Source organism: Oncorhynchus nerka, linkage group LG21 (genome assembly GCF_034236695.1).
Source record: "Oncorhynchus nerka isolate Pitt River linkage group LG21, Oner_Uvic_2.0, whole genome shotgun sequence".
In the NCBI taxonomy this organism is placed as follows: Eukaryota; Metazoa; Chordata; class Actinopteri; order Salmoniformes; family Salmonidae; genus Oncorhynchus; species Oncorhynchus nerka.
In genome coordinates, this window is record NC_088416.1 from 21,870,273 (window position 1) to 21,894,940 (window position 24,668).

Here is a 24,668-nt window from a genome sequence, read left to right on the forward strand (position 1 = left end):
ATTGACAGAGCTATGCTATTCAATGATACTGTGCTGCATGAATATTGTGGCATATATAGCACAAAGTAAATACATTCCTGAAATAGCTTCGGACTAATTAGTCACAATGGTCAAGTCTCCTGTGAAGAGAGTGACCCTTAAAAACAAGTCAAATAAAATAAGAAAAGAGAATGAGAGAGGGAACAAGAATAGCCTACTAACAACAAACGTCGAACGAGCCAAGGGAGGAACAATCATTAGAGACATTCTCTGAAGTGATGCAGAATCTCTGAATTGGATATGAATAAGAGCCACATTAATGCACATGTGTGAATGAATGTGTATATATCTAACCACCACTCATCAGACTTTATCCCCCGTTTCCTCTGGTCTCAGCTGCACTCCTAATTGCCTGTGTTAACAACCCAATGAATTCAGAGGAGAGCATAATTGAAATGGAGACGGTATGAGTTAATGCAGAGGGTCAGTGGGTTGCCTTTTCATGTGTGCCCCACTGCCCTCCCCCGTCTTCTTAATATATTCCTGATAACAACCCATAATGCTGACAGTGGCTGTATATGTCAAATCACTTCTCATCTCAAAGCATTTAAATATGCTTTAGGACTTCTCTAATCATCAAATTCAGCAGTGTGACACAATGCTAGGCTGGGGTGCATATGGCTGCTGTGCAGAGATCTATGGGATGATCAGAGAATAGATGGTGAGAATGTACATTTATGGCCATAGATTAAACATTCCTCTCCATTAAACAGAACATTCATCAATTCATGCATAGCAAGACACCTCTTTAACAGTATTAATATACGCTACGACCACATACTGATATTATATTGGGATTAAGACCAGTGGTCTAGTGGAGGATAACCACATGTAAATGCAGTTTACCCACCTTTTTTTATGCTCAACAGTTTACCCAACCTTTGCGGAAGAATGCATTGAAAGATATAGGAAGCTTTACTTTTCAGATTTCACCCACCTAATATTTTAACACTAAATCTCTGAGAGGAGGATGTTACTTGGACACCTATACACCACCACTCACTCACTCACTCACTCACTCACTCACTCACTCACACTCACTCACTCACTCACTCACTCACTCACTCACTCACTCACTCACTCACTCACACACACACACACACACACACACACACACACACACACACACACACAGGACCACAATCTTTGGAAAAAAGGGTTCCAAAAGGGTCCTTTGGCTGTCCCCATATGGGAACCCTTTTTGGCTCCAGGTAGAACCCTCTGTGGAGGAACCCAAAAGGGTTATCAGTGGTGTAAAGTATTTAAGTAAAAATACTTTAAACTATTACATAAGTATTTTTTTGGGTATACCTTACTATTTTGGGTTTCCTTACCTTACTATACCTTACTATTCATGTTTTTGACTACTTTTACTTTGATCTTGTACTCCATACATTTTCCTTTACACCCAAAAGTACTCGTTACATTTTGAATGCTTATCAGGACAGAAATATGGTCCATTTCACGCACTTATCAACAGAACATCCCTGGTCATCCCTACTGCCTCTGATCTGGTGGGCTCACTAAACACACATTTCATTTGTAAAAGATGTCTGAATGTTGGAGTGTTACTCTGGCTATCCTTACATTTAAAAAACAAGAACATTTTGCTGTCTGGTTTGCTTAATATAAGGAATTTGAAATTATTTATACTTTTACTTTTGATATTTTTAGTAATTACATTTACTTTTGATTCTAAAGTATATTTTAAACCAAATACTTTTAGACTTAAACTCAGGTAGAATTTTTTTAATGTTCTAATGAGGTAGCTTTTCTTTTACTCAAGTATGACAATTCTGTACCACAAAGGGTTCTTCAAAGGGTTATTTTATGGGAACAGGCAAATAACCCTTTCAGGTTCTAGCACCTTCTTTTCGAATAGTTTAGTTGCAGGGATTTTATCATTGTATTGTCAGTTCGAGTGTAGATAAAGATCAGCTTTCCATCACTGTCTCCTTCCAGCCCAGCGGTTAAGTTAAGGTTGTGGATGGGACAGAAAGGCATCAGAGGCTTCACCACCACTGCACCCCCAGGTAAACCAATCCTCTCTCTGTGCAGAGGAGACTGAGGAGAGAGCTCGTCTGTACACTGCAAGCTGTTCTTGACTACCAAGGATGAACAGGTCTGTAGGGTGGCCTAGTCCCCCCAAGTGACTCTTTACACTGTATGCAAGGATTTCCTTTGTGTTGTCTTAGATTTCCTTCTTTGTGTTGCTCTTGACATCCCCCCATTCTGTCACACCTCTATGAAGCAGAGGTTCAGTTGTCTTTACATTCTGTAGATCTAATAGCTGATTGGAGGTTAACTTTACAGTAATACTATTGGTCAACAACTCAGATTTTGAATCCAAACAACTCAGATGTTATAAAGGGGTCTTGGATTCATTGTCTCCTTTTCTTTGTTCCTGATCTGCGCTTTTGAGATACACTCTTCTCTCTTTCCTTCCCTAGGACTCTTGGGGGCATGGCCTTTCAGGCAATGACTTCTCTCTCTCTCTCTTTCTCTCTCTCTCTCTCTCGCTCTCTCTCCCCCTCTCTGATCATGCCTAGAATAATGCCTTGTAATGGTTGTTAATGCTTTGTAACTTAATTAAGCTTCATGCATTGTAAAATGTATCATTCATTTTACAATAATATTAAATCTATTTGCCTTTAGAATTACATTCTCAGACCTTTCTTGACCTTTCTATTACTGTAACTCATCAATAGTCTCTTGCACATTGCTAAATCATCTTAATGGAGTCAGATATTCAGTTTAATAGACTTTGTTAACATACAAATAACGTAGTTCTATCACTTATATATACACAGTTGAAGTCGGAAGTTTACATACACCTTAGCTAAATACATTTAAACTCAGTTTTTCACAATTCCTGACTTTTAAAAAAATGTTTAATTATTATTTTATTTTATTTTAGATTTTTCCTTTATTTAACTAGGCAAGTCAGTTAAGAACAAATTCTTATTTTCAATGACGGCTTAGGAACAGTGGCTTAACTGCCTTGTTCAGAGGCAGAACGACAGATTTGTACCTTGTCAGCTCGGGACATTTAATCCTAAAAAAAAATCCCTGTTTTAGGGCAGTTAGGATCACCACTTTATTTTAAGAATGCAAAATGTCAGAATAATAGTAGAGAGAATGATTTATATCAGCTTTTATTTCTTTCATCACATTCCCAGTGGGTCAGAAATCTACATACACTCAATTTTAGTATTTGGTAGCATTGCCTTTCAATTGTTTAACTTGGGTCAAATGTTTCGGGTAGCTTTCCACAATCTTCCCACAATAAGTTGGGTCAATTTTGGCCCATTCCTCCTGACAGAGCTGGTGTAACTGAGTCAGGTTTGTAAGGCCTCCTTGCTCTCACACGCCTTTTCCGTTCTGCACATACATTTGTCTATAGGATTGAGTTCAGGGCTGTCACGACTCCTATCGAAGGTGGCTCCCCTTCCTGTTCGGGTGGCGTTCAGCGATCGTCGTCACCGGCCTACTAGCTGCCACTGATCCCTTTTCCCCCTTTTCTGTTTATTGGTTGCACCTGTGTTTAGTTTAGGCTAATTGGTTGGGCTTTATTTACCAGCCGGCCCGCCTGCTGGTTGTGAGGGATTATTTCAGTGTACATGTGTACACGGCTGTATGTCACGGTTGTCCGTGTGCTTGGATTTTTGCCGGACTGTTTAAGTCCCCCGTGTTTGGAGCATTTGTTTGGGTTGGCATCTGTTCACCGTTGTGGTGCATTAAAAAGTAGCGCAACCCTGAACTCTCTGCTTCCTGCGCCTGACTTCCTCCCCACTATACCCCGGGTGTTACAAGGGCTTTGTGATGGCCACCCCAATACCTTGACTTTGTTGTCCTTAAGGCATTTCCCCACAACTTTGGAAGTATGCTTGGTATTGTCCATTTGGAAGACTCATTTGCGACCAAGCTTTAACTTCCTGACTGATGTCTTGAGATGTTACTTCAATATATCCACATAATTTTCCTCCTTCATGATGCCATCTATTTTGTGAAGTGCACCAGTTCCACCTGCAGCAAAGCACCCCCACAATGTGATGCTGCCACCTCCGTGCTTCACGGTTGAGATGGTGTTCTTTGGCTTGCAGGCATCCCCCTTTTTCCTCCAAACATAACAATGGTCATTATGGCCAAACAGTTCTATTTTTGTTTCATCAGACCAGAGGACATTTCTCCAAAAAGTACGATCTTTGTCCCCATGTGCAGTTGCAAACCGTGGTCTGGCTTTTTTATGGCGGTTTTGGAGCAGTGGCTTTTTTCTTGCTGAGCGGCTTTTCAGGTTATGTTAATATAGGATTCGTTTTACTGTGGATATAGATACTTTTGAACCTGTTTCCCTCCAGCATCTTCACAAGGTCCTTTGCTGTTGTTCTGGGATTGATTTGCACTTTTCACACCAATGTACGTTCATCTCTAGGAGACAGAACGCGTCTCCTTCCTGAGCGGTATGACGGCTGCGTGGTCCCATGGTATTTATACTTGGGTACTATTGTTTGTACAGATGAACGTGGTACCTTCAGGCGTTTGGAATTTGCTCCCAAGGATGAACCAGACTTGTGGAGGTCTAGATCTTGGCTGATTTTTCTGAGATCTTGGCTGATTTCTTTTAATTTTCCCATGATGTCAAGCAAAGAGGCACTGAGTTTGAAGGTAGGCCTTGAAATACATCCACAGGTACACATCCAATCGACTCAAATGATGAGAATTAGCCTATTAGAAACTTCTAAAGCCATGACATAATTTTCTGGAATTTTCCAAGCTGCTTAAAGGCACAGTCAACTTAATGTATGTAAACTTCTGACCCACTGGAATTGTGATACAGTGAATTATAAGTGAAATAATCTGTCTGTAAACAATTGTTGGAAAAATTACTTGTGTCATGCACAAAGTAGATGTCCTAACCAACTTGCCAAAACTATAGTTTGTTAATTAACAAGAAATTTGTGGGGTGGTTGAAAATAGTTTTAATGACTCCAACCTAAGTGTATGTAAACTTCCGACTTCAACTGTAATGTTATATGATAAGTATTATCCCACTATAGGTTCGACTAGGACAGCAGGAAAACAAATCTCACATAATCTAAGTCCCAAATGACACCTTCTGGTCCTTCTGACCAGAGCACTAGTGCACTAAATATGGAATAGGGTGCCATTTTGGGACTCAGACATCATTACCTCAACTGGTATTTAAGGCAACTTGCTGGGTCACTTGACAAACTGCCCATAGATGGTTATCAATTCTCTTTACTCATCTATAATTCAGGGCATTGCATTACTATGTCTTTCCTCAGTCTCCCTTCCTCTGTTCCTTTGTCTCTCCTCCCCCCAGATCCACCCAACACGAGAGACGATCCGCACAAAATAGAATTTCTGAATATCACATTACATTCTTTGTCTATTATTGGAAGCCAAGGAGAGAGGGATGATTGACAGGCCAGGCTGAGTGGCTGGCCTTGATTTGTAAAACTAAGCTCCTCATTGAGGAGTCAAACAACAAGAGTCAAACAACAAGATAGGAAATCTCAACATGGCTGTCAAGACATTTTGAAAGGCTTTGATATTTTTCTCTTGATATTTCAGAAATTATGATTGCGTTGACGATTTAAAAAATAATATGTTCAAGTATTTCATCATTAACCATTTTAGTTGTGTGTCTACATTATTGCGGTAGCTCTTCTTCTACAATATAATATTATATTGGGATTAAGACTAGTGGTCTAGTGGAGGATAACCACATGTAAATGCAGTTTACCCACCTTTTTTATGCTCAACAGTTTACCCACCTTTTTTATGCTCAACAGTTTACCCAACCTTTGCGGAAGAATGCATTGAAAGATATAGGAAGCTTTACTTTTCAGATTTCACCCACCTAATATTTTAACACTAAATCTCTGAGAGGAGGATGTTACTTGGACACCTATACACCATTTCAAATATTCCAAATGCGTCCACTAATTCCATCTCTGTATTGGTGCATTTGGTTCTGCTTGATTCTAATTATATTGTATTGAATTTAGCCTCTCTCCCTCCAGACAGAAGATCTTGGCTGGCAGCCCGGTGGACTGTCTCCTGCTCTCTGGCTGACTACTTCTGGCTAATGTTTCTCTCTCTCTCTCTCTCTCTCTCTCTCTCTCTCTCTCTCTCTCTCTCTCTCTCTCTCTCTCAGGGCTTTATTGGCATGGGAAACATGTGTTAACATTGCCAAAGCAAGTGAGGTAGATAATATATAAAGTGAAATAAACAATACAAATTAACAGTAAACATTACACATACAGAAGTTTCAAAACAATAAAGACATTACAAATGTCATATTATATGTATACAGTGTTTTAACAATGTACAAATGGTTAAAGGACACAAGATAAAATAAATAAGCATAACTATGGGTTGTATTTACAATGGTGTTTGTTCTTCATTGGTTGCCCTTTTCTCGTGGCAACAGGTCACAAATATTGCTGCTGTGATGGCACACTGTGGAATTTCATCCAGTAGATATGGGAGTTTATCAAAATTGGATTTGTTTTCGAATTCTTTGTGGATCTGTAATCTGAGGGAAATATGTCTCTCTAATATGGTCATACATTGGGCAGGAGGTTAGGAAGTGCAGCTCAGTTTCCACCTCATTTTGTGGGCAGTGAGCACATAGCACATCTTCTCTTGAGAGCCATGTCTGCCTACGGCGGCCTTTCTCAATAGCAAGGCTATGCTCACTGAGTCTGTACATAGTCAAAGCTTTCCTTAATTTTGGTTCAGTCACAGTGGTCAGGTATTCTGCCGCTGTGTACTCTCTGTTTAGGGCCAAATAGCATTCTAGTTTGCTCTGTTTTTTTGTTAATTCTTTCCAATGTGTCAAGTAATTATCTTTTTGTTTTCTCATGATTTGGTTGGGTCTAATTGTGCTGCTGTCCTGGGGCTATGTAGGGTGTGTTTGTGAACAGAGCCCCAGGACCAGCTTGCTTAGGGGACTCTTCTCCAGGTTCATCTCTCTGTAGTTGATGGCTTTGTTATGGAAGGTTTGGGAATCGCTTCCTTTTAGGTGGTTATAGAATTTAACGGCTCTTTTCTGGATTTTGATAATTAGTGGGTATCGGCCTAATTCTGCTCTGCATGCATTATTTGGTGTTCTACGTTGTACAACAGAGGATATTTTTGCAGAATTCTGCGTGCTTTGTCTCAATTTGGTGTTTGTCCCATTTTGTGAAGTCTTGGTTGGTGAGCGGACCCCAGACCTCAACCATAAAGGGCAATGGGCTCTATGACTCTCTCTCTCTCTCTCCCATATAAACACATTGAATGACACATTCATAAAAGGCCCAAAAAATTAAAATAAAATAATAAGCAACAAGGTTTTGAAGTGTCTGTCCTATATCTGAGAGATATAAGAAAAAAATTGAATGTTTGGTCACGTTATTTTTGGCACATTTGACCCCCTATGCACTTTTTGTCATTTCTACAGCCCAGTACTGGGTTAACTTCAGATGACTCCCCTGAAGATTGTGTGTGTAGTAGAGCAAAACAACGGACACCTTTGTGTTCGCAAGAGTCTCCTTTTGACATTGGTGACATATGTTTGTAGTTCCAAAATTTTGGTCTGGACAATCTGTTTTGTGAGAAGACCTCTTCGAAATATTGATTTGTAGCTCTCACGGTTTGGGTTTTACAGTCGGTTTCATTACGATTTTCTTGTCCGGATCCTTTCATGTGTAAAAAAAAAAGGCTGCTTTCACAAGCCCCATGTTATGGAATGGGCGCAAACTACACATAAAACACTAAACAAAAATGGTGTTCATGGGAGGACACCACCGAAGAAGCCACGGTTGTCCTAAAACAACATTGTTGCACGTCTGAAGTTTGCAAATGTGCACCTGGATTTATTCTGTGGACACAACTACAGTTGAGTTGTTTGCAAGGAACACACAACACTATGTGTGGAGAAAAAAAGGCACAGCACACCAACACCAAAAACTATGCCAACTGTAAAGTATGGTGGAGGGAGCATCATGGTTTTGGGGTGCTTTGCTGCCTCAGGACCTGGACAGCTTGCTATCGTCGACAGAAAAACGAATTCCCAAGTTTATCAAGACATTTTTCAGGTGATTGTAAGGCTATCTGTCTGCCAATTGAAGCTCAACAGAAGTTGGGTGATGCAACAGGACAACGACCCAAAACACACAAGTAAACCAACAACAGAATGCCTTCAACAGAGGTAAATACACCTTCTGGAGTGGCCCAGTCAGAGTCCTGACCTCAACCCAATTGAGATGCTGCTGTGGCATGACCTCAAGAGAGCGGTTCACACCAGACATCCCAAGAATATTGCTGAACTGAAACAGTTTTGTAAAGAGGAATGGTCCAAAATTCTTCCTGATAGTTGTGCAGGTCTGATCCGCAACTACAGAAAGCGTTTGGTTGAGGTTATTGCTGCCAAAGGAGGGTCAAATCAGTTATTAAATCCAAGGGTTCACATACTTTTCCCACCCTACACTGTGAATGTTTACACGGTGTGTTCAAGAGACATGAAAATGCATAATCGTTTGTGTGTTATTAGTTTAAGCAGACTGTGTTTGTCTATTGTTGTGACTTAGATGAAGATCAGATCAAATTTTATGACCAATTTATGCAGAACTGCAGGGTTCACATACTTTGTCTTGACACTGTATACAATATTCAAAATGACGTCACTCTAGGGGGCTATAAAGGCTGGTTCAGTTCAGTTCAATATTCATGACACACACACGGAGCTGGTGGAAGCAAAACTTCCCATTATATTCATCTGCTATATAATTTCTGATGGATACTTTTAATACAGTTTTCAACAGGCCTATCAATGAAAACAATACATCTGCAAAGAATCCATATAATTGCTTTATTTGATACCTCCCTCACTATAATTTAGAGCAAGAGAGAAAATTACACCAATCAATCTTGTGATACTCTGTTCCAGAGGAAAGTAATAAACATTGAATCTAATAAGGTCCAACTCGTTAATTTTAAACTGTATTTCCTGCCAGTTGCTGATACAGTATATTTGACAATGACTCAATACTCTTATTTCAACATACAGTACCAGTCAAACGTTTGGACACAGCTACTCATTCAAGGGTTTTTCTTTGTTTGACTATTTTCTACAATGTAGAATAATAGTGAAAAGATCGAAACTATGAAATCACACATGGAATCATGTAGTAACCAAAACAGTGGTCAACAAATCAAAATATATTTTAGATTCTTCAAAGAAGCCACCCTTTGCCTTGATTACAGCTTTGCACACTCTTGGCATTCTCTCAACCAGCATCATGAGGTAGTCACCTGGACTTAAATGGCAGCAGTTTTACAGGCGCCCAACCAATTGTGCTATTATGTGGGTTTTTTCACGTTATTTGTAACTTATTTGGTACATAATGTTTCTGCAACCGTATCTTACAGGGAAAATAATAGCTCCTGGATATCAGGACAACGATCACTCACCTCGGATGAAGATTTTTTCTTCAACAAGCAAGACGCACAAGAGATTCTCCAAACACCTGACAGGGCCATCATCCCCGTTATTTGCAAGAGGAGGCGACGCAGGTACAGAGGACAACGAGCCGGATGCCTGGTCAGGACCCGGAAAAGGCGAGTGGGAAAGCTTCCGTTACCGTCAATACTACTCACCAACGTGCAATCATTGAACAATAAACTAGACGAGGTACGATCACGAATATCCTACCAACGGGATATCAAAAACTGTAATACCCTATATTTCACGGAATCGTGGCTGAATGACGACATGGATATTCAGCTAGCGGGATATACGCTGCACCGGCAAGATAGAACAGCACACCCCGGTAAGATGAGGGGGGGGGGGTCCTGTGCATATTTGTAAACAACAGCTGGTGCAGCGTATAAGAAATCTAAGAAAGTCTCTAGATTTTGCTCGCCTGAAGTGAGTATATTGTGATAAATTGCAGGTCACACTACTTGTCTAGAGAGTTTTCAGCTATACTTTTCGTGCCTGTCTATTTACCACCACAGACAGATGCTGGCACTAAGACCGCACTCAGACAGCTGTATAAGGAAATAAGCAAACAGGAAACCACTCACCCAGAGGTGGCACTCCTAGTGGCCGGAGACTTTAATTACAGGAAAACATAAATCAGTTCTTCCAAATTTCCATCAACATGTTAAATGTGCAACCAGAGAGAAAACAATTCTAGATCACCTTTACTCCACACACAGAGACGTGTACAAAGCTCTCCCTTGCCCTCCATTTGGTAAATCTGACCACAACTCTATCATCCTGATTCCTGCTTACAAGCAAAAATTAAAGCAGGAAGCACCAGTGACTCGGTCTATAAAAAAGTGATCAGATGAAGCAGATGCTAAACTACAGGACTGTTTTGCTATCACTGACTGGAACATGTTCCGGGATTCTTCAGATGGCATTGAGGAGTACACCACATCAGTCACTGGCTTTATCAATAAGTGCATCGAGGACGTTGTCCCCAACGTGACTGTACGTACATACCCCAACCAGAAGCCTTGGATTACACGCAACATTCGCACTGAGCTAAAGGGTAGAGCTGCCGCTTTCAAGGTGCGGGACTCTAACCCGGAAGCTGACAAGAAATCCTGCTATGCCTGGGACGAACCATCAAACAGGCAAAGGGTCAATACAGGGCTAAGATTGAATCGTATTACACTGGCTCCAACGCTCGTCAGATGTGGCAGGGCTTGCAAACTATTACAGACTACAAAGGGAAGCTGATAAGAGAGCTGCCCAGTGACACAAGCCTACCAGACGAGCTAAATCCCTTCTATGCTCGCTTCGAGTCAAGCAACACTGAGGCATGCATGAGAGCATCAGCTGTTCCGGACAACTGTGTGATCACGCTCTCCATAGCCGACGTGAGTAAGACCTTTAAACAGGTCAACATTCACAAGGCCACAGGGCCAGACGGATTACCAGGACGTGTGCTCCGGGCATGTGCTGACCAACTGGCGGTTGACTTCACTGACATTTTCAACATGTCCCTGATTGAGTCTGTAATACCAACATGTTTCAAGCAGACCACCATAGTCCCTGTGCCCAAGAACAGAAAGGCACCCTTCCTAAATGACTCCAGACCCGTAGCACTCACGTCCGTAGCCATGAAGTGCTTTGAAAGGTTGGTAATGGCTCACATCAACACCATTATCGCGACCGCCGAACGCCGCCCGAACAAGGAGAGGGACAGGCTTCGGCGGAAGTCGTGACAGTTGATTGTCTAACCTCTGGGGACCCATTCTCATTTCATTTGAACACAACAGCACACCCATTCATTGTCTGTCTGTTAGATTACTGGGAATCTATCTATCACTAAATGACTAATCACAGTGAAACAGCTGGTTATCTCCTTGTGGGTCTGTTAATGGAAGCAACAGACAATTGTACTATTGCAACAGAAAATGTATTTGATCACGACTGCTCTGCTGAACGGACCTACTGTATGTCATCAGCCACGCCACACTAGTCTCTTTCTCTCTCGATAAACACAAGGTACTGCCAGAATAAGTTGCGCCTAGAATTAGCCTAAACACAACTATGACAAACCCCATGTGTGATACAGTGAAGAATTGTATTGATACACACTGATTGTACAAAACATTAAGACCCCTCCCACCCTTTTGCCCCTCAGAACAGCTTTAATTTGTCAAGGCATGGACGCTACAGGCTGTCGAAAGCATTCCACAGGGATGCTGTCTCATGTTGACTCCAATTCTTCCCACAGTTGTGTCAAATTGGCTGAATTTCCTTTGGGTCGTGTACCATTTTTGATATACAGGGGAAATTGTTGAGTGTGAATAACCCAGTAGCGTTGCAGTTCACACAAACTGGTGCGCCTGGCACCTATTATCATACCCAATTCAAAGGCACTTAACTGTCAGCCTTTTGTCTTGCCCATTCACCTTCTGAACGGCACACATACACAATACATGTCTCACGGCGTAGAAATCCTTCTTGAACCCGTCTCCTCCCTTTCATCTACACTGACTGAAGTGGATTTAAGCGGTCATAACTTTCACCTGGATTCACCTGGTCAGTCTACCAGGAATGAGTGTGAGTTTTTGTCACGACCCAGCTCGTGGGAAGTGACAAAGAACTCTTATAGGACCAGGGAACAAATAATAATAATCAATAGTTTTGCTCTTTATTTAGCCATCTTACATATAAAACTTTATTTGTTCATCGAAATTTGTGAATAACTCACCACAGGTTAATGAGAAGGGTGTGCTTGAAAGGATGCACATAACTCTGCAATGTTGGGTTGTATTGGAGAGAGTCTCAGTCTTAAATCATTTCCCACACACAGTCTGTGCCTGTATTTAGTTTTCATGCTAGTGAGGGCCGAGAATCCACTCTCACATAGGTACGTGGTTGCAAAGGGCATTAGTGTCTTAACAGCAAAGTGTCTTAACAGCGCAATTTTCCAAAGCAGGATACTCTGAGCGCAGCTCAATCCAGAAAATTGATTAAATTCCATTTTCACAGAACCGCTTGTTGCAATTTCAATGAGGCTCTCTTGTTCAGATATCGGTAAGCGGACTGGAGGCAGGGCATGAAAGGGGTAACGAATCCAGTTTGTTTGTGTCATCCATTTCTGGAAAGTACCTGTGTAATTGCGCAACCAACTCACTCAGGTGCTTCGTTCATTTACACACAAAAAAAACATACAATGATGGAAAGACCTGTGTGTTGTCCTTCTTAATGCAGAGAGAAAAGAGCTCCAACTTCTTAATCATCTCCTCAATTTTGTCCCACACATTGAACATAGTCGCGGAGAGTCCCTGTAATCCTAGATTCAGATCATTCATGCGAGAAAAAACATCACCCAGATAGGCCAGTCGTGTGAGAAACTCGTCATGCAAGCGGTCAGACTCGTGAAAATTATGGTCAGTAAAGGTCAGTCAATTAAAAAAAAACATGTCAATACTTTACCCCATTGATGACCAGCACACTTCTGTATGTTGTAAAAGCGTTATACATGGTCACTGCCCATATCATTGCATAGTGCAGAAAATACACAAGAGTTCAGGGGCTTTGCCTTAACAAAGTTTTCACTGTAGTGTCCAAAACATATTTCAAGCTCTCAGGCATTCCCTTGGCAGCAAGAGCCTCTCGGTGGATGCTGCAGTGTACCCAGGTGGCGTTGGGAGCAACTGCTTGCACGCACGTTACCATTCCACTATGTCTCCCTGTCATGGCTTTTGCGCCATCAGTACAGATACCAACACATCTTGACCACCAAAGTCCATTTGATGTCACAAAGCTGTCCAGTACTTTAAAAATATCCTCTCCTGTTGTCCTGGTTTCCAGCGGTTTGCAGAAGAGGATGTTTTCCTTTATTGACCCCCCATAAACGTAACGGACATATACCAGGAGCTGTGCCAGGCCTGCCACATCTGTTGACTCATCCAGCTGTAACGCATAGAATTCACTGGCTAGTATGCGAAGCAGTAATTGTTTTAAAACATCTCTTGCCATGTCGCTGATGTGTCGTGAAACAGTGTTGTTTGATGAAGACATTGTCTGTATAGTTTTTTGGGCCTTTCCCCCCAGCATTGTCCCAGCCACATCCGCGGCAGCAGGAAGAATTAAGTCCTCCACAATAGTATGGGGCTTGCCTGTCCTAGCCACTCGGTAGCTCACCATATAAGACTCCACTAGACCCTTCTTATTAATGGTATCTGTTGATCTTATACATGTCTTACTACTTGACAGTCGTCTTAACTCCTGCGGCATATTTTAAAAATTGGCATGTTTTTGTTTCTAAATGTCTGCGTAAGAGTGAGGTTTCATCTAGTTGTGAGATAGTGCTTTTGCACATATAACACACTGTGGCTGTGGAAAGACACTACTCCCAATATAAGTGAACCCCAAATCAATGTAGTGCTCATCATATTTGCGCATCTTAGAATGTCCAACGTCCCTGTCTGTTGTTCGGTGCTTTAAGGGCAGTAGCTCTTCGGCTGCATCAGATTCACATCTGTCAGTGTCCATGCTAGCTGGGCTAACAACAAATGTAGAATTACTGATGGTAGCATTGGATGTGCTCGTGGAAGCAGAACAACTTGTGTCGTCAACAGGTGCAGGTGTAGTACTGCTGGTAGTAGCAGTACTAGTAGCAAAACTACCAGAAGAGCTGGTATGTGTCTCTATGGACGAGGGCCTTACTATTTTTTAACCATTCATCAATTTCCGAGCAATTGGAATGAGTTCGTGGAATTCCCGCAAGAGAGTAACGGTTAATGTGATTGGATATTCATTATTTGACTAGGCTTCCTGTATTTGACATTGTGTTGTTATTTCGCGGAACACTAGATGGTTTAATTTGATTTTTGGCAGTGAAACGAGGCTACTCAGGCGAGAAAAAAACTCACCCAAATGTATAGCCCCTTTGGAAAATATAAATGGACTGTTTGAAAATGTGAAGATTTTTGGGGGGGTATTTCATTTTTTATGAATTAAAATACAACATGTGAATCACATTTGAATCTGGTGTAGCCTGACGGCATTGCGTAACCCAGTTTGTGAATACCTGGTTTATGTCATGGGTGTTTTGTACACTCAGTGTAGATAAAATGACATAACCATGACCGACAGATGGTTATTAAGTTCAATCAATGCAGAATCGGACTAACGGGAATTAACATTATAGCATACCTATGCAGGGGATTCAGCCATCTTCTACAGCTACAATACACTCTTTTCTGCTGGGCTGATTAGCAGCAAGTGCCAAGGTTGAACCTACCCACCGTTTTGAAGATGTCCTCTGGGACAGATCTGAAAACGGCGTGGAGTATGTTTGAATCAATAACAGCCTCTAGACAGGAAACTAGAGGAGAGCTACTCCATTAGCAAGGGGGTCGGATTTGGAGCTGTGTAGAAATAGAATGCACGGAAAGTTGCTGCAAAGCAAATGGGAGTATATTAAAAAAAACTGTTTTTATTTGACTGTTTTAATAGAGGACATCAAAGAAAAGTATAGGCTCACTAAATCCCTGACAGCTGCGCTACTCATACGACTGTACGTGCGTTTTCTGTCCGCAAGGTGGCATTGTCTGACGGTTGAGAGCGGTTAGCGGAGGGCTGCATGGGGTACAACCGTCCCGAGTTTCATTAGGCGACAGTAGCCTTGTCAAGTGGTTGATTTTTGTAATGATCCTATCCGCAGGCCTACCTCTCCTCAAGGAATACTGTTTTTGAATGACATATATATTTTGTATTTATTTTAATATTTAAAAAAATCTGCTGATAAATTATATTGAATAACCCCACCTATCTCTCTTGCACACACACACGCACACACACACACACACACGCAGTCTCTCAGTGTGGGCATGCCTCTTCAGGAGACTGTCCACTCGGAGCACACTCTCACTTGAGCGGAGGGACAGCGAGCGAACAACCATCACCTCCTTATGGCACATCAACCCATCATATATTTTTTTTGTGTGGAAAATGTTCAACTAAAGCCGGTGAGAGTAGGATAAAAGCTTTTTGTAAAGAGTGCACTGTTTGGGGGAGTATACACAGATCCTTGCGCAGCCCGTTATTGGCCATGGAGTCCTTTTACGCACTGCAGATAACAAGTCTTTGTGAAACAAAGAAAACAAAGTAATGGATCAAAACTGCAAGTGATTTTTTTTTCACACTCTGCTAAAGTTATGGCCGCGCTACGGAGGAAATTTGGGGAGGACTATCAGGTAGTGAATACAAACCGTGACAACACCGCTTTTTCAGCACCTGTTAAAAAGAAACGCCAGCGGTTCGTGGAGAAGAACGGTCGTTGCAACGTGCAGCACGGGAATCTCGGCGGGGAGACCAGCCGATACATCTCCGACCTCTTCACCACCTTGGTGGACCTCAAGTGGCGATGGAACTTACTTATCTTTGTTCTGACCTATACAGTAGCATGGCTGGTCATGGCTTCTATGTGGTGGATCATCGCCTACATCAGAGGGGACATAAATCATGGCCACGACTCGTCCTACACCCCCTGCGTTGCCAATGTTTACAACTTCCCCTCTGCTTTCCTATTCTTCATAGAGACCGAGGCCACCATCGGCTACGGCTACCGCTACATAACGGAGAAATGTCCAGAGGGCATTATTCTCTTCTTGTTCCAGTCGCTGCTGGGGTCAATCGTGGACGCCTTTCTGATCGGCTGCATGTTCATTAAAATGTCCCAGCCTAAGAAGCGCGCAGAGACGCTTATGTTTAGCCAGGACTCGGTGATCTCGCAGCGCGACGGGAAACTGTGCCTCATGTTCCGCGTGGGCAACCTGCGAAACAGCCATATGGTGTCCGCGCAGATCAGGTGCAAACTCATAAAGGTAAGGTAAATAAGCATCAGATGCGCTCTGCACCACAGGGGTATTTAGGCAACTAATCATAAAAGGACCCACGGTGATAATTCTCTACTAAAAGCCTTCAGGGATCGTGGAAAATTAAACTCTCGAGCATAAAATGCCAAGATGTTGTGTGCTAATGTCATATTTAATGTGCGTGACTAATTGTCATGTATTATATTCGCATTCATTATTTCACATAAAGTATGTGCTTCTCCGTCACCCTGTCTGCATTTGGGGTATTAAAATGCTGTGGCAAACAATCAATTAAACTTGAAAGTGGCGAACAGACAACACAAGAAAATGTAATAAATGTAATCAAATTGAATAGAATAAACCTATAGGAGTCTAGCTGCACTATGATAGCAGTTGCATATCAGAGATATATATATATATTTTTTTCTAAGCTTAATTATAAGCAGGTCTTAGTCCACAGTGTGTGCCTTGTTAAACAAAAAAGGCTTAAAATTGTGTTAGCATAATCCTTAGTAGTGAGATTGTATTTTGGCTGAGTGGCAGATGTTTCCAAGACAGGGTCTGATAAGAGAGAGAGAGAGAGGGAGAGGGAGAGAGAGAGAGAGGGCTTGAGAGAGAGGGCTTGAGAGAGAGAGCGAGACAGGGGCTGAGGGGCTGAGAGAGAACGACAGAGGGGGGCTGAGATAGAGTGTAGCTGGGAGGAGCAGAGAGCAACAGAGAGGAGTTGAGAGAGAGAGACAGAGAGGGGTTGAGAGAGAGAGAGAGAGAGAGAGAGACAGAGGGGCCGAGAAAGAGAGAGAGAGAGGGGGGCTGAGAGAGAGACAGAGGGGCCCGAGAAAGAGAGAGAGAGGGGGAGCTGAGAGAGAGAGAGTTCTTTGGTGACGCAGCCACGGCGTGTCCAAAATCAGTCACCCTTCAACCACTGACATATAGAAGAGCAGGTGGTTTAACTGCGGGGCACGGTAGTGTATCAGTGAGCTGCTCTGACAGAGACCTGGGCTCTCAGGCTGGGGTTTGACAGTTACAACTCCAGCAATGAAACACAAAGAATCAAATCATCATCAGCCATGGAGCAGTATACATGCTGCTCCCTCCGATCAAGCATGACGTCAGGTCAGAAGTGGCCCTGGACTTAAGACCCTGGAGTATTGGAATATATCATATTCATAGTGCACGTGGATACATTTTTCATCTTCACTCTCATGTTGTCAGGTCTGGTTCACATCACAATGTGATGTTTGAGTAGGACTTTTGTCAGAGACACTCCGATATGAAACCAAAGAGAGGCAAAAACATTGGTTTCTGAGAATACAAACACACACACTCACACATGCACACATACACACACACACACACACACACACAGTGAGGCGCTTTGAGCTTGTTTAAGTATGTGTTCCACCACCGTGAACACATCGGCACAGCACATTGAACATAGTGTGGGTCAACTTAACAACACATACTGTACATCCAGTGTGGCTGAGAGAGAGAGAGAGAGGAAAGGAGAACCCCACCCCTCAGTCATAGCCAGGCAGTCCCCAAAGAGAACAGCCTCCTAGGCACACAGTCAGAACAGCCACAATCGATAGCCACAAGCAGGGTGTTTCTCTGGGATGAACCCCATCCTCTCGCTCAGCCTCCCAGACAGACCATTTACAGCAGCTGGAGGGTTGCATCACACCCTTGACAGGGTGCCCGGTGCTCTAAATGGCTGGTCATTTACTAGAGGGCTAGTCTGTTGATTGATTTATCCTGTGCAATAATTGAATAAGGCTCAAGCACAGACCCAGGCGCCTTCACAATATAAAGCTCCCCTACAGTGGGTGTATTTTGAGAGGAAAAAGGAGGACGGGAGAGAAAGAAAGTACCCACTGGGCACAGACGTCCATTCAGCGTCTGTGCCCAGTGGAGTGACGTGGAAACAACTTTGATTCAACCAGTGTGTGCCTAGTGTGTGCCCAGTGGGTAGGCTACGAGTGGCACTCACAGAGATTGCTTCATGAAATATGTGAAGTGCAGGTAGGCACTTTGAGCACAAGTAAGAACATCACACTCACCTTTTCTCTCTGACTACAAAAGGAGGGGGGGGGATGAAAGAATAAATATCATCCCCCTCCTCTCCTGCTCTCTCTTTCTCTCTTTGAGGTACCATCCATACAACCCACACTGTGCTCTGTGGTCTTTAGTAATTGTTGCTCTGCTGTCAGGCTTCACAGCACAGCCCTGTGCTACTTTCACTTCAAAGACCCTTTGGCCAGCACAGAAAATGTACAAATAAGCCTCCTAGTTTTGGGAAAACACATCTGAAATCAAATTACTCAGAGATGAATCGTGTTAAAACAGTTGTAAAAGTTAACATGATTTATAGTCATGCAAAATAAATCATTACTTCACAGGAATCATGCCATTTTGTAAATGAATGTTTGTATTTTGTCAGTGCAGTACTAGTAGAGGGATGATGGTGGTGCTGTTGAATCATGCCCCTCTTCCACCTGTTCCCCCAATCCCCACTGCTACTCACAAATCTGTCCAGGTTTTTCAATAGTCCTCTCCACCTTCCATTTAGGTATTGACTTGCCATATGTTCATAAATATACACTGTAACATAACCTGGCATGTGTTAGAACCACTTAACACCAATCAAACAAATAGAGCACATATCGGTTGGAGAAAAGCAAAGTCCTGATGAACTCCTGTAGTCATTCTTCAGTTAAGTCCCATCATTCATACATACATACATACTGTATGACTGTACAGAATGTGTGTACATAGGTGTGTGTGTGTGGCAGTGACAGCTGCTCATTCAGAGGCTCATAAAAAATAGAGGAGAGGATGGGCAGGCAGTATTGGCATGACACCTGTTTGGGTTTACAACATGGTGTAGTTAAGGCATCTGCTCCTTGTGACCATGTCTGTCAGTCACAGTCCACATCTCATTCTAGCCAGGACGGCTCACTTCAATCAAACCCACCAATCGCACAGCCAACCACAGAACCCACATCCAAAAAGCAGCGGCGCCAATTCTGCAGGCAGTAACTGTGAATAGAGGCCTATGCAAAGATTTCTTTCATAAGACATTTGCTGGATGATTTGACTGGCACTTTGAGCTGGCTGAGCCGAGCGACAGTCCAGTCCTTGTCGAATTCGGCCTGATTGCTGGTAGCTAGGCTGCTTGTTTGTTGTTTGGGGGGGAAGTGTTGTGTTGGCTAGCTGGGTGTAGCCTCGCGTAATGCAGCCCTGCTGATGTGGCGTGGCTGATTACTAGAGGGGAGCAGACAGCAGAAGGGCCCAGCTCCATCTCACAGGGCACAGAAACAGACTAATCAGAGCCGACAGCCATCCAAACCCAGAGCTGGTGCTGGCAGGGCCAGGCAGACTCAGTAAGCCTCCGAGTGCATCTTGCTGGAACGCTCCTCACTCTCACACCAAAATATAAGAGAGGCGCAGCTGAATGGGGAAAGAGAAGAGAAGAGGCTGTAGTAGAAAATACAGAGAGAGCGAGAGAGAGAGAAAGAGAGAGAGAGAGAATGGGTGACAGGTATACAGATGAAGGATCTTCATTTGAAGTGTATTTGAGGTTTAAATAGGCATTTGAAATTTCCATTTTGATGTTACAGAATTTATTTTCCCTTACAAAGAAATGATCAACCCATACAAAAATGTCCATGAATTATAATCCACATTTTTGTTGTTGCTGCAGCATAATGTTTCTGTTGTAGCAAACTGTTTCAAGGTGGGAGATGTGGTATAGGCTAGACAGGCAGGCAGCTACTAGCACTGGGATTGATTTCTATTTGACTTACGAGCCCCTTAACCAACAACACAGTAAAAAAAATAAAAAAATAAAAACAGTATCAGAATAAGAAACAAAGTAACAAGTAATTAAAGAGCAGCAGTAAAATAACAATAGCAAGACTACATACAATGGGGTACCGGTACAGAGTTAACATGCTGGGGCACCGGTTAGTCGAGGTAATATGTGCATGTAGGTAGAGTTATTAAAGTGACTATTCCCAGATGATAACAACAGAGAGTAAAAGTGGTGAAAAAGAGGGGGAGGGGGGTGCAATGCAAATAGCCTGGGTAGCCATTTGATTAGATGTTCAGGAGTCTTATGGCTTGGAGGTAGAAGCTGTTCAGAAGCCTCTTGGACCAAGACTTGGCGCTCCGGTACCACTTGCCGCGGTAGCAGAGAGAACAGTCTATGATTAGGGTGAGTGGAGTCTTTGACCATTTTTAAGGCCTTCCTCTGACACCGCCTAGTATAGAGGTCCTGGATGGCAGGAAGCTTTGCCCCAGTGGTGTACTGGGCCGTACGCACTACTCACTGTAGTGCCTTGTGGTCGGAGGCTGAGAAATTGCCATACCAGGCAGTGATGCAACCAGTCAGGATGCGCTCGATGTTGCAGCTGTAGAACCTTTTGAGGATCTGAGGGCTCATGCCAAATGTTTTCTCCTGTCTCCAGTTTTCTTCTATTTTCTCCTGTCTCCTGAGGGGGAATAGGTTTCGTCGCGCCCTCTTCACAACTGTCTTGGTGTGCTTGGACCATGTTAGTTTGTTGGTGATGTGGACACCAAGGAACTTGAAGCTCTCAACCTGCTCCACTACAGGCCCGTCGATGAGAATGGGGACGTGCTCGGTCTTCTTTTTCCTGTAGTCCGCAATCATCTCTTTTGTCTTGATCACGTTGAGGGAAAGGTTATTGTCCTGGCACCACACGGCCAGGTCTCTGACCTCCTTCCTATAGGCTGCCTCGTCGTTGTAGTTGATCAGGCCTACCACTGTTGTTTCATCTGCAAACATAATGATGGTGTTGGAGTCGTGCCTGGCCGTGCAGTCATGAGTGAACAGGGGGTACAGGAGGGGACTGAGCACGCACCCCTGAGGGGTCCCTGTGTTCAGGATCAGGTGGCGGATGTGTTGTTACCTACCCTTACCACCTGGGGGCAGCCGTCAGGAAGTCCAGGATCCAGTTGCAGAGGCATGTATTTAGTCCCAGGGTCCTTAGCCTAGTGATGAGCTTTGAGGGCACTATGGTGTTGAACGCTGAGCTGTAGTCAATGAATAACATTCTCACATAGGTGTTACTTTTGTCCAGGTGGGAAAGGGCATTGTGGAGTGCAATAGAGCTTGCATCATCTGTGGATCTGTTGGTGGTGAGTGAGTAATCGCAGTTCTGATGTCCAGAAGTTATTTTTGGTCAGAAGAGACGGTAGCAGCAACATATGTACAAAATAAGTACCAAAATAAATAAGTTACAAATAACGCAAAGAAAATAACAAAAAAACACAATTGGATAGGAGCACTAAAAATGTAGCCTTCTTCTCCAGCGCCATCTATTAATACTTGTTAGCTTCTTCAGGGTTGCTGGGGCTCTGAAGAGTACATATTTATGTGGGTGCGCGCACACACACACACAGACACACACAGACACACACACAGATACACACAACTATATCATCCGATCCAAGGCAGTGGAAGGGTTAAACACTATCACCTGGCCTCTCATCCCACATTGTTATCCGAGGCAATAAAGGAAGCCACGCGTGAAGTGTATGTTTGAGGTGTGTGGCGGAGTATGTTTTATTCCTTATATCACTGCCAGAGACCATGTGACCCTTGAGTGATATAGAAGTGGAACGCGGAACGCAGATGGACACGGTGTGTCGGCGGAGATACACCGGAGACAAAAATAAAGCAAGAGCATTTGACCGTAAATCATGATGTTACTCAACAACTGTCGGTTACAGTACAGTGTATTCACAGAGCCACATTAGACTAGGCTCTTATTCCTGCTGCTCCAATATGAATCCCTCTCAGGTTTTAAATTGAACTTGTGGGTGGGCACTGGCAGCCCTGTCACATTACGCCCTATTTTGGCCATGGCAGTTGGAACCGGAGTCGTTTTCAACCGCTCCTGTGACAGTCTATGAGCATTACACTGCACATTAAAACACTGGTTCAAGACAAGAGACAGAGAGAGCTAACTAAACCTCCAGTTTAGCATGACAGAACAGCCTATTTGAATTTCAGAGTGGATTATATTATTTCCAAGAAAACAGTGATTTCCGTTTCCCCTGCGTCTCCTTGTGTGAAGCGCTTCCAACCAGCCTCTTTAATTTCCCCAGCAGCCAGTGAACTAGAGACCACTCCAGTACCTAATCAACACACGCACCGTCGCCTGCCTGCCGCTTGGCCTGGCCCCTGATTAATGAGAGCTTTGGAGAGACCCAGGCATGGAGTGTGGCGATGACTCGGATGACCAGGCCTCTTTAGGCCCAATAAATGTCATGTAGTGCCTGTCCTCAGCCATGAGTCACTCACTGCAGAAATACGACTCAGAAGACATGGCTCCAAAGAGGAAAATTCTCTGGGTGGACAAAAAAAGGACTGAAAGGCTGTTTGAAATGTTTATAAACGGGTGATTGTTTAGAGTAGTTACTGGAAAAACACACATACGCACACACACACACACACACACACACAAGTTTGTTTTACTATCTTTTTCGGAACCAAACAATTGATTTCCATTCAAAATCCTATTTTCCCGAACTCTTACTCTTAACCTGACACTAAACTTAACCCCTTAACATAACCCTAACTCCTAACCCTAATGCTAAACCTAACCTCTAACCCTAATTGTAAGCCTAATTGTTACCCAAACCCTAAACCTAAACACTATGCCTAAAATAGCCTTGTTCCTTGTGCGGACCGGCAAAATCAAACTAAACTAAATTGTATTTGTCACATGTGCCGAATACAACAGGTACAGTGAAATGCTTACTTACCAGCCCTTAACCAACAATGCAGTTTTAAGAAAATACCTAAAAAAGTGAGAAATAAAAGTAACAAATAATGAAAGAGCAGCAGTAAAATAACAATAGCGATGCTATGTACAGGGGGTGCCGGTACAGAGTCAATGTGCGGGGGCACTGGTTAGTCGAGGTAATTGAGGTAATATGTACATGTAGCTAGTATTATTAAAGTGAATACACATAGATAATAACAGAGAGTAGCAGAAGCGTAGAAGATGCAAATAGTGCAAATAGTCTGGGTAGCCATTTGAATAGATGTTCAGGAATCTTATGGCTTGGGGGTAGAAGCTGTTTATAAGCCTCTTGGTCCTAGACTTGGTGCTCTGGTATCGCTTGCTGCGGTAGCAGAGAGAACAGTCTATGACTAGGGTGGCTGGAGTCATTGACAATTTTCAGGGCCTTCCTCTGACACCGCTTGGTGCTTCCTGCTTTAATTTTTAGCTTGTAAGCAGGAATCAGGAGGACAGAATTATGGTCAGATTTGCCAAATGGAGGGGCGAGGGGAGAGCTTTGTACACGTCTCTGTGTGTGGAGTAAAGGTGGTCTATAGATTTTTTTGCCTCTGGTTGCACGTTTATCATGCTGATAGAAATGAGTTATAACTGATTTAAGTTTCCCTGCATTGGAGTCCCCGGCCACTAGCAGCATCGCCTCTGGATGAGCGTTTTCCTGTTTGCTTATGGCTTTATACAGCTCATTGAGTGCTGTCTTAGTGCCAGTGCCAGAGTCGGTGGTGGTATGTAAGACAGCTACGAAAAATACAGATGAAAACTCTCTAAATCAAATTGTATTGGTCACATACACATGGTTAGCAGATGCTAATGCGAGTGTAGCGAAATGCTTGCGATTCTAGTTCTAGTAACAAGTAATCAAACAATTTCCCAAGAACTAGCTTATACACACAAGTGTAAAGGAATTAATAATAATATGTACACATAAATATATGGATGAGCGATGGCCGTGCGGCATAGGCAAGATGCAGTAGATGGTATAGAGTACAGTATATACATGTGAGAAGAGTAATGTAGGGTATGTAAACATTATATAAAGTGGCATTGTTTAAAGTGACTAGTGATACATTTATTACCTCCATAATAATATATTTTTTTAATTATTAAAGTGGCTAGAAATCTGAGTCAGTATGTTGGCAGCAGCCACTCAATGTTAGTGGTGGCTGTTTAACAGTCTGATGGCCAAGAGATAGAAGCTGTTTTTCAGTCTCTCTGTCTCAGCTTTGATGTACCTGTACTGACCTCGCCTTCTGGATGATAACGGGGTGAACAGGCAGTGGCTCGGGTGGTTGTTGTCCTTGATGATCAATTTGGCCTTCCTGTGACATCGGGTGTTGTAGGTGTCCTGGAGGGCAGGTAGTTTGCCCCCAGTGATGCGTTGTGCAGAACTCACTACCCTCTGGAGAGCCTAACAGTTGTGGGCTGAGCAGTTGCCGTACC

The 24,668-nt window shown here is 43.0% G+C and overlaps 1 protein-coding gene across 1 annotated transcript in view; it reads left to right on the forward strand.

Annotated features, from left to right (window-relative positions):
- Positions 1 to 15,392: 15,392 nt before the first annotated feature.
- LOC115110208 (G protein-activated inward rectifier potassium channel 1-like) overlaps positions 15,393 to 24,668 on the forward strand; it is a 33,564-nt gene continuing 24,288 nt past the window's right edge. The window contains exon 1 of the mRNA XM_029635658.2: positions 15,393 to 16,410. Within this exon, the coding sequence (XP_029491518.1) occupies positions 15,742 to 16,410 (669 nt within the window). The 5' untranslated portion in view covers positions 15,393 to 15,741. The remainder of the gene's footprint in view (positions 16,411 to 24,668) is intronic.